This window comes from Poromitra crassiceps, assembly GCF_964638095.1.
Source record: "Poromitra crassiceps genome assembly, chromosome: 15".
NCBI lineage: Eukaryota > Metazoa > Chordata > Actinopteri > Beryciformes > Melamphaidae > Poromitra > Poromitra crassiceps.
The window spans coordinates 35,661,013-35,672,045 of record NC_139634.1 but is presented as its reverse complement, the minus strand read 5'-3'; the positions used below and the strand labels follow the sequence as shown (position 1 = coordinate 35,672,045).

Genomic DNA, 11,033 nt, shown 5'->3' with positions numbered 1-11,033 from the left:
AAAATCACCTCCCCCCGTAGGGAATCACTCCACTGCGTTGGGCTGTGCGTGCGTTGGGCCTACTGTTTGTCTTGGCCATGCCTGATGAAAAATACCAAGCACACGCCTTATGACAGAACTGGGTGTCACAAACTCCTGGGTAAATAATTAACATTGTGTGGCTTTTGTTTGGATATCAATGTATTGGTATCTGGCTGCTCGAGCCTCCGCGGGACACGGCTCAGAGTTAGCTCAATGATCTGGAGCCTCCGCGGGACAGGGCTCAGAGTTAGCTTCCACGGGACAGGGCTCAGCGTTAGCTCAATGATCTGGAGCCTCCGCGGGACAGGGCTCAGAGTTAGCTTCCACGGGACAGGGCTCAGCGTTAGCTCGATGATCTGGAGCCTCTGCAGGACACGGCTCAGAGTTAGCTCAATGATCTGGAGCCTCTGCGGGACAGGGCTCAGAGTTAGCTCAATGATCTGGAGTCTCTGCGGGAGAGGGCTCAGAGTTAGCCTCCACGGGACAGGGCTCAGAGTTAGCCTCCACGGGACAGGGCTCAGAGTTAGCTCGATGATCTGGAGCCTCCGTGGGAGAGGGCTCAGAGTTACCCTCCGCAGGACAGGGCTCAGAGTTAGCCTCCACGGGACAGGGCTCAGAGTTAGCCTCCACGGGACAGGGCTCAGAGTTAGCCTCCACGGGACAGGGCTCAGAGTTAGCTCGATGATCTGGTGCCTCAGCGGGACAGGGCTCAGAGTTAGCTCGATGATCTGGAGCCTCTGCGGGACAGGGCTCAGAGTTAGCTCGATGATCTGGAGCCTCTGCGGGACAGGGCTCAGAGTTAGCCTCCATGGGACAGGGCTCAGAGTTAGCTCGATGATCTGGAGCCTCCATGGGACAGGGCTCAGAGTTAGCTCGATGATCTGGAGCCTCCATGGGACAGGGCTCAGAGTTAGCTCGATGATCTGGAGCCTCCATGGGACAGGGCTCAGAGTTAGCTCGATGATCTGGAGCCTCCATGGGACAGGGCTCAGAGTTAGCTCGATGATCTGGAGCCTCCACGGGACAGGGCTCAGAGTTAGCTCGATGATCTGGAGCCTCCACGGGACAGGGCTCAGAGTTAGCTCGATGATCTGGTTCGAAACAGCTGTCTGCAAGTGCAGCCACCCCCAACACCCCCACCCAGCCCCAGCCGCTTCCCTCTCTATGTTTAGTCAGTTTGGAGGGCGTCTCGCCTGGTTGGGATCCTGTCAATAGCAGGCGTTCCTCCAGGTGACGCCTACTCAACCCCCACTTCCTCTGGCCAAACCACGTCCCACGCCGCTTTCATCTGCCTGTCTCCGATGCCGTGAAGACGTGACTTGGCCCATTCTGCAGAAATTCCTCCCTTCACTGTTTTCAAAACCCTGCATTGTGTTTTACTACAGGTGCTTAAAAGATTTTTTTCTCTCTCTCCTGCTCATGGTTCTGTATATTTCTCACCCCCTCCTCCTCTCTCTCGCCACCCCGTCCTTATCCAATAAAATGTCACCACACAAGATGAACAAGAGCAAGAGGCTGGGCCTATATCAGACTTCCTATCAAGCACTTTGTTTTGAGCAGGGCACCAAAATACTACTCGTCACATAAAGGCTGTGTGCTCTGGGTCACGCTCAACCCGCTCCTATCAGTTGTTTCCATTCCTGTGAACTGCAGTAAACATTTAAGTCATCGTCTGGGAGCGGTGACGGCTTCACCGGCTCAACGCACCATGACACTACAAGGGTTAGAGGTTCAAATCCCAGTGGAGGCACTCAAACTAAAACAGCACTGTAAGACCCCCAGTAAATGGCGCATTTGGTGTTAAGTGGCCATTTTCCAACATAAGTGGCAATTTTCCAAGAGTCTACGGTTTTAAGACAGCAGAGACGAAGAAGGAATGGATAAACAACATCAGATTGGAAAATATATCTGGAATCGGTGAGGGACGGCTAACCTTGCGAGGCGGCTGGGTGCACGCAAGATCACGAGATTGCATTCAGACACACGAAAAATCCATTGTGCCATGCTCCACTCTATTGGTCTGAATCCGAACCACCAGTGGGTCGCACCAATCAACATCCAGAGGCAGCTACAGGTGGAAGCGAGCCCCTGATAGACGTGATAGACAGATGGTCCATCAAGCACCTGCCAGGTATTTTTTGGAACGTGCTTACCCTTTTTAAACGGTTTCCGAGCAAGTCCCAGATAGTTACTGTGAAACAAAGCATCTGGCAGCGTGAGGTTAGAGGAAGGCTGCCATCGGAAGGAATGTCCATGGCACATCATAGGGCTAAGGCTAACTGAACTGAACTATACACGTGATATAGTGCAATGTTGCTACTCAACTATGGTAACAAAAAGTAAAAAACTATCAACAAGGTGACACTTGCCTATTTGGTTTGATTTCACAGACTATGTAACCATAACCCTATTAAGCCAACCCAGATAATGAATATCAAAAGACTTCTTTTCACAGTGTTGTATCACGTAAAACTCAGTAGACTCCTCAATGACACATTATATAGTCAGTAAGCTAAGGGATGGACATAAACAAGTTATCAGCACAGTAGCCTATCATTGATCACACTCTTATTTTGATAGTCACTATCAATATAGTGTGTGATCAATTATACTGCTGCTAACTTGTTTATGGCATCCATACCCAAAAGCCGATGTGCGGTATGTCCATGATTACTTTAATAATATGTCTAAATGAGCCCGGGCGAGATATTGAGATTGTTAGTCGGGAAGCACCGCTGAAGGCTTTACTTGATACCAGATGTAATAATATCAGGCCAAAGTCTTAACAACCATTTTCAGGCTGTGACAGCTGGTGTAACCACTACATTTGAGAGAAAGCAATCCGCGGTCTCACACTGCCAGAATCTATTAGACCATTGCTAATGTGTTGACATGTGAGGCTCTGTTGACAAAAGCCCTTTATGGTGCTTGACTTTAAGACACTGCTGCGGCCCGTTAGTTTGGCTTACATCATGTGGTGTGCAGGCTGCTTCATGCAAAATAATCATTCCTTATTGCAGTGGAATTTGACTGTGGAGAGAAAATACTCAACTAAACAAGAGACAGTCCCTGTGGTGTGTCTAAATGTAGGTACACTTATACATTATCACAATACACAACGTTTGATATGATTATTGTAATCAGGTTTTTGGTCAGATTCATGTCATGTTTTTCAAGATGAGTAAACATGCAAAATGTCAAAAAAGTTATACATTTTACGTTTACATTATTATTATTTACATTACTATTTAGCTGAATATTTTACCCAGTATGTATTTTTCCCCTTTTACTATAGGTCTTCACATTTTGGATATAATGATTGTGCATACAGTAATAATGTATGCAAAATGGCTTTTATTTTACCGGTATGCAGAACAGTCTGCTTCTGTAGGCTACCTGGAAAAACCAAAAGCAGACTGGAGTGAAGACTGAAGGACTCACTTTGCAGCATGACAACTTCAGAGCTAACCTGACCTGCTGAGATGATGACATGCTTTCATCCTTCACTCTCTATCTCTGACACACACACACACACACACACACACACACACACACACACACACACACACACACGTGCGCGCACACACACACACACACGCACACACACACACACGCACACACACACTCACACGCATGCACGCACACACACACACGCACGCACTCACGCCTGCACGCACGTGTGCACACACACACACACACACACACGCACACGCGCACACACGCACGCACGCACACGCGCACACACACACACACACACACACACACACACACACACACACACACACACACACACACACACACACACAGGCACGATCTGAGGATTTACTGTGTGTAGAGCAAGGGGAGGTATGTGATTTTCCTAATTGCACTGCAGGGCAAAATCTAAACTTTTAATGATTGTCATTCACAACATACAGGAATTATTTATATCAGGCTATTTACAGAGATTAAGATGAAGAAAACTGATATTATATAAAGAGTTACTACACCCTTTTTTGCACCAAACTTAATGTCTTGGACACTCTTGAGTCTTTTGGATGTCCTCCTTTGATTTAATTTTATTTCTGATTACCAATGTGACCGTCAGATAGAGCTCAACAAGAGCTTTCTATAATACTAATGTTTAGACAAAATGTTACCTATGCCCCATTTGCATCCAACCCTCATATTATCCTATAAACCCTGGTGCAAATTCCCAACCTACAAAAGAGAACGGTTATGCAAAATTAACATGTGGGTGATTCAAAAAGTAATAATAATAATAATGAAGAACAAAGCTGTAAAATTTTAAACTTCAACTTGGAAACAGGACAAATATTTAACAATACAGTTAATATTCCATACAATATTTGAAACGGGCTGTATTATGATAGGATGCAGCTAGGGAATAAGTAATTAAATGACTAAGTAAGAGAAAAAGAGGAGACCCACAGAAAGAGACCAAGCAAACGTGTTGAGTAAGTTGACCTGCACCAGCAGCAGCAGCGTATCAGCTATGAGAGCGGATCCCCAGACGTGTCCCGGCAGTTTGTGACACATTAAAACCTTCTTGAGCTTTCAGGCATGCGTGAAGATGAGTCATTCCTTCATACTGGTAGCTCTGTGTCTCGACCGACGCCTGCTTGATGGGGGCCTGTTACCTTACTATTACAGTATAAGCTTTGGAAAATGATTCACTGCAACTATATAGCTGGCGTTTTACATTTAGACTTCAGACACTCTTATCCAGAGTGAATTACAAGGAGTGCAACTGTATACGTTTAGGTTCCCTCCATTATCAGCCAACCAATCATAAGGAGTGCAAGGGTCAGCCACAGCAACCTGACAAGAGAGGCTACTGTACAAAAGAGAAGTAAGAGCCTGGGAGAAAAGGTAGGATCCCCCCCTCCCCCATCTAGGGCCACTTCATAGATATATACTATCATTTATGTTGAAGTAGAAAGGCCAGTAGCCTACAGGAAGATGTAATGAGTAGGTACATTAGACCTTCCTTCAAATGGAAGGTGTTGATTCAAGCTCTGCGGAAGTGCCTTTGAGCAAAACACTCAATCCCCACCAGCTCCATAGTGTTGGTCTGTAGCTGAGCCTGACCGTTGAGGGATGGAAGAGAAGAAAGTGTCACAGAATTCAATTGAATTACAAGAAATCAGGGCCCGTTTCATTGACATAATCTATATAGGATCAGCCACACTAAGTCAAATTCCTCATATGTCATCTTTACACAATGTGGCAATAAAAGTGATTCTGATTCTGAAAAACTGCTTTGTCGATTTTCACAATGAACATTTTGACAGTGTTTACCGTCATTGATATTCTTTGCTTATGAAATGAATATGAATATTTTAGCTAAAGATGAAGAAAGTAAATAAAACCCAATGTAAAATAAATGCAGGTTAGGCATGTATCTGCCACTGTACAGGAATACATATGTACAGGAAATATAGGCTACTGTATCTTCATGAATTAAACAAACACACACACAAACAAACAAACAAATCCTAAAATACAAATAAAAACAAATAATCTATGTTTACAGTCAAGTTGGGTTTAATCTGAGTTGGGGTAGGAATTTTCTCAAAACAAACAGTGCCCTGCATTAAGCATGTAGTTTGGGCAATTTTATAGCAGGTTCATTTCTTCCTTAATAAGTGAGTTTGCCACATCTCCATTTTATTATCAATATTAAGAACCACAGAAGACTCTCATAGACTGTGTGCGCCCCCAGGGCTGGGCTTTTAATATCATTGGCCAAAGGCCTATTTCATTTAGCCCAAACAACACATTTAACATTAGCAGTGTGGACATTAGGGAGAATGTCCTAAACTCAAATTTAAAAGCTTGATTTTTATGTGAAGAACTCATTAAAGTGCCTGGATGAAAAAGACACTGACCGACCGATGTTTAAATACCCTAACCTTGCAAGGCAGCTGGATTCGCGTGAGATCATAAGACCAGATCACACAGAACCATTTGGCAGTTAGGTTATAATACCCTGTCCTGTAGCTTTTAGTAAATTCATACTGCAGGCTCAATTTGAATGAAAGCCAGTGATGGAAGTCATGGCTGGTTTGTTACAGTCATTTTAAAGCTTTTACAGCACCGCCATCTAGTGTTCATCCGTTAAAACAGTCAAGCTTTTCAGTTTAATTCGCCCCGCCCAGTGTCGAATTCAATTGGCCCAATGTATCTTTCGCTCCAGCGTTCTCTGCTGTCTCATTGGCTCGCTGGTGTGTCCGTCTCACCAGTTGACGGAAGTGTAGCCACCCACAAACAAAGATGGAGAACGACATCCCAGATTTGAGCAGACCACAAATGTACTTGTTTGGTGAGCTCGCCTAATTCTACCAAGCTAAAATATGTAGTTGCACAATCAGTTAAGTTATATCGTCATGTTGTCATGTAGAAATGCTAATTTTCTAGCTACATTTTCAGCCAGCAGCAGACAGAAAAATAGCTGGCTAACCCGTCTGCTTCCACACGCGCCAATTCAGCCCTTTTGTTAGCGTTAGCTAACCGAGGAAGGGATTTACCCTCATAGCATCTGTAACCACGGGTTGTATTTGTTTGTTTACTACTACAATGTGCACATAACGTTAACTTCATGCTGCACGTATCGTTTTCATCCTAGGTTGTACTCTCAAATCGGACAGAAAGGAGTTTAAAGTTGACGTAGAGGACGATGATACGGAGCAACAACTGTCACTCAAAACAGTAAGCAAAATACTCCCACACACATACTCGCACATAGTGGGTAGTTAAGGGCAATGTAAGAGCAGTAGTAGTAAGTAACGTTTTTTTCAGTCAACCATGTTTCAAAATTTTGTTCAAGTTGACAGCCATGTATTATGCAAAGTAACAAAATACAACACAAGGAAGGAAACGAAATAAACACGAAGTAAAGTAGCATGTTGTACGGAAATAAAAGATCTACCCAGTAACCTTGGGATGGCCAGTTCATAGACTGACCCCCCCCCCCCCCCCCACCAGGACAGTCAGACAAAACAATCAAAAACAAGCATGTGAGTTTTCGCAGTGGCCTGAAGCACTACTCATGGTGAATTCACCTGCTGTATGTATTTGTAACTGACTAGTCGGAGAGACAGACATCAGGGACAGTAACAGCTTGATCATAGCAATATGTGGTTTTTAAGAATGTGCTGTGTCTGCGTTCAGGTGTGTCTGGGTGCGGAGGCTGAGGATAAGTTCCACATGGTGGAAATCGAGGGCCTCACCTATGATGGCAAGACGACCAAAGTGCCACTGGTTGTCTTGAAACCGTCCGTCCAGCCATCTGTGAGTCTAAAACACGGATAAATCTCAGCATCTTAACAAGCATATTCATCTGATTATGAGAGCCATTTTTTGTGTTTCCTTCTGTGCACTTTTGTGTTTCCTGCATGCTTATTCACTCATACCTAAACCCGGGTGAACTCGATAGAGCTGTGACATAAAACACATTGTTCACTCCAGTGTGTTTACTTACATTTTGAGAATGTCAAAAGGTAAATATTAATAAATGGAACAAATTGGTGTGAGAGATTAAATGTGCGGAAAAGCAGCAATTGGATTAAACTCTTCATATGTGTAGTTTTCATGGAATCTTTCTTATAGACCAGTCTTGATATATTCTGGTATATTTGCATGTTACTGTAATATGGCCATAATGTTTCTGCATTTAGACATCAACATTTTAGTCTTTAACCCAATGCCCCTATTGAAAACTACTTACAATGAGTACAACAATAGAATAAACTTTGAATGCCAGATTGTCAAAATTATCAGCAACCGGTAGTGAGGAATATGAGCACAGTGCCTTGTCAGTGGATGAAAATAAAATAAAGTATTATTAAAGAATTACTTATTTCTGGGCTGTGACATTCTCCCCCTTTGCTTTTTTGTCTAGATGAGTCTAGGTGGATTTGAGATCACCCCTCCAGTCACCTTCCGTCTCCAGTCTGGCTCTGGACCAGTACACATCAGTGGACAGCATTTTGTTAGTGAGTAGACATGTTATTGTCAATACTACAGTTGCTGATACTTTGGTTACTATATGTACCTCACAGAAGCAGACTTAACTGTAACCCATAGTTAGTGATGAGGCATTCTGAAGCTTTTGAGGCTTTACACCAGTGATACTCAACTTGCGGCCCGGGGGCCAGATGCGGCCCGCGACAGGGTGCAGAGTGGCCCCCCCGACCATTTCCTAATAATTTCATGTTAGTTTTCATTGTGAATTAGAATTTAATTCACAATAATAACTAATGTGAAATAAAGTTTGGCTGAGCTCCAGTTAAATTGTCAAATACCGCCGTCTGCTCGCTACCCAGGCACTTATGTATGTACTTAACCTAACTAACTTAACCTAACTAACTATCCCGTGTGCACAACATTGTCAGACTAAACTCTGGCTGACACCCCAAAAAACTACAACCGCTACAGAAAAATGTATATTGTTTGTTTATTAACTGGCCCCTGGCCTCCTATCATTTCACAAAAGTGGCCCCCGGGCAAAGCAAGTTGAGTATCCCTGCTTTACACCCAATTGTGACGGAAATGGGTTCACTACTCAAAACCTCAAATAACACGCGTGTATGACATCTGCTGGACAAATAAATACAGTGCAACCAAGACCCAGATGCTCTATGATTGGTTCTGAGCATGGAGCCATTCTGGGATACTTATAATAATAATAATATAATAATCATTGGATTTATATAGCGCCTTTCCAAGGCTCAAAGCGCTGACACAGGATGATTATTCGTTCACACCATTCGTACCGGTGGTTCAGAAGCGTGGCAGCCACACATTGGCGCTCAACGGCCCCTCCGAACCACCATCATTCATGTCTACATTCATACCAATCATGTCTACATTCATACCAATCATACCAATCATATGAGGCAAGGAGGGTTAAGTGTCTTGCCCAGGGACACAACGATTAACAGCTGGGAGGGAGCGGGGATCGAACCGCCAACCCTTGCGTAATCGGCCGACCCGCTCTACCTCCTGAGCTAAAGCCGCCCCCACGCGCTGCTCTTTCAAGGACTTATGGATGTGATGTGCCATGCTGCTGCACATTTCTGTTTGACTTCTCTAATGTTGAAGGCGGTGTGTGTTATTTGACCCGTCTAATTCCATATCTATATTTCTATTTTTGTTATGAAGCAGTTTATGCTGCTGTCATGAAATGTTCTATACAAATAAAGATCGACTAACATGTCATTTCCATATGGGTCTGGTACAAATACAGATTATGTAGAAGTGTTTTGGAATACCCCTACTTGGGGTTTGGGGTACTGTGTGCTTTGGTTTGACTCGGTTTGGCACAAGCTGTCAAACCAAACCAGTCACGTGATCGAATGAAGCGGACAACTGCTTCAAACGTCATAAGGGGCTGGGCACACAGGACGTGTGTATTTGAGAAGCCAGCGCCTTTCTGCAATTCATTCTCTACGGTAAGGACGCGCTGCTCTTTCAAGGACCGCACCTGGCGTTTAAGCGCTCTGGGTGGCTAGTGTTTTTTGGGTGGAGCGCTCTGGGCGTCTCAAGCTGAAAAAAGTCAAACATTTGGAGGAAAAGCGCGCTGCTCGTCAATGTCACTGCAACAGCCGGCGGGGCTCTGTATTATTTCGAGGTCTTAATTTGCATACACTGTGTGTGAGTCGCCTCGTATGACTGGGCCATGCAAACGGCAGGGGGGAAAGAAACAAACAAAAACTGTGCATGCACTGTGGTCTGTGCATGTTGGAAGCACGCTCGACATGATTTCCAAAACGTTCTGATCTGAAATACACACATCCTGTGTGCACAGCCACTAAGTCAGGTGATTTTTCCCAGACCAGAGCAAGCCATACAACTGCCTAGTGAGTAACGGTGCATGCTCCAGAGCTTGGCTGTCAGTAACATCACTGCCCATGGTCACTTTGTAGGTGTGAAGGATTCAGACGATGAAGAAGAGGAGAACAACTCGTCGCCTGTGAAGAGGCCTGCAAGCCTTATGACGGGGAAGAAGCCTGCATTGGTATTTAAACCAATTTAAAAAAAAAAAAAAAAAAAAATGGGCCAGGTGACGCGTTTCGACGCGAAACGCGTCACCTGGCCCAATTTTTTATTATTTTTTTTTTTTTTCATTTTTTTTTTCTCTGGCTGTGAACAAGCAATTTCAAAAATTTCAACGGATTCGAAATTTAAGATTTTTTAAGAATTAATATATATTCATATTCCCCATCGGTAAACCCATCCTTTAATCATTTCTTTGAATTAATTCCCCTACAGTGTAAGGCAAGTAGAAACATGCTATCACGAAAAGTCTATATTAAAATATATAAAATTAACTAGTAATTTAGCTTCTCAAATGTCAATATCAGTATTGGATCCTAAAAATAGATATATCATCCAGCCCCTACTGTAATCCTAATACATAATGATGATATATTTGATCTTGCAGAAAAAACTAAAGATGGACTCAGATGATGATGACGACGATGAAGAAGATGACAGTGATGAAGATGATGATGAGTATGCTTTGTATTTATACTGAAATAATTGTTTCCTGTGTCTGTGATCTGGTCTGACTTTTTGGAATAGTATATAACTTGAGAGTGCCAGGTCAAAATTCTATCTGTCTATCTATCTATCTATCTATCTATCTATCTATCTATCTATCTATCTATCTATCTATCTATCTATCTATCTATCTGTCTGTCTATCTATCTAATATATAGGTATAAGATTCTGGTTGTGCCTTAAACACAAGTGCAGTGTACGTCATGCAGAGTAAATCAATGTGTATATTTTTGTTACCGCTCATCACAGTCATACAGCTGGTTCTGGACTACAATGTTTGATTTATGAATTTGAATTGGGTTTGCCAGAAACTATGCTTTGACAAAATCCTACAAAGTATATGGAATCAGTTTATTCACCAAGCAAACTATTTCTACAGGACTTGATTCGAGACATTATCACAACTGGTAGTAACAGTGTCGGACAGCACCCTACATGCCATGATA

At 43.4% G+C, this 11,033-nt stretch overlaps 1 protein-coding gene across 1 annotated transcript in view; it reads left to right on the top strand.

The window, feature by feature from the left end:
- The first annotated feature begins 6,292 nt into the window (after positions 1 to 6,292).
- Positions 6,293 to 11,033, top strand: part of npm1b (nucleophosmin 1b) — a 29,629-nt gene continuing 24,888 nt past the window's right edge. The window contains exons 1-6 of the mRNA XM_083651382.1: positions 6,293 to 6,346; positions 6,650 to 6,732; positions 7,195 to 7,314; positions 7,925 to 8,018; positions 9,951 to 10,042; positions 10,469 to 10,539. Of these exons, the coding sequence (XP_083507508.1) occupies positions 6,298 to 6,346; positions 6,650 to 6,732; positions 7,195 to 7,314; positions 7,925 to 8,018; positions 9,951 to 10,042; positions 10,469 to 10,539 (509 nt within the window). The 5' untranslated portion in view covers positions 6,293 to 6,297. The remainder of the gene's footprint in view (positions 6,347 to 6,649; positions 6,733 to 7,194; positions 7,315 to 7,924; positions 8,019 to 9,950; positions 10,043 to 10,468; positions 10,540 to 11,033) is intronic.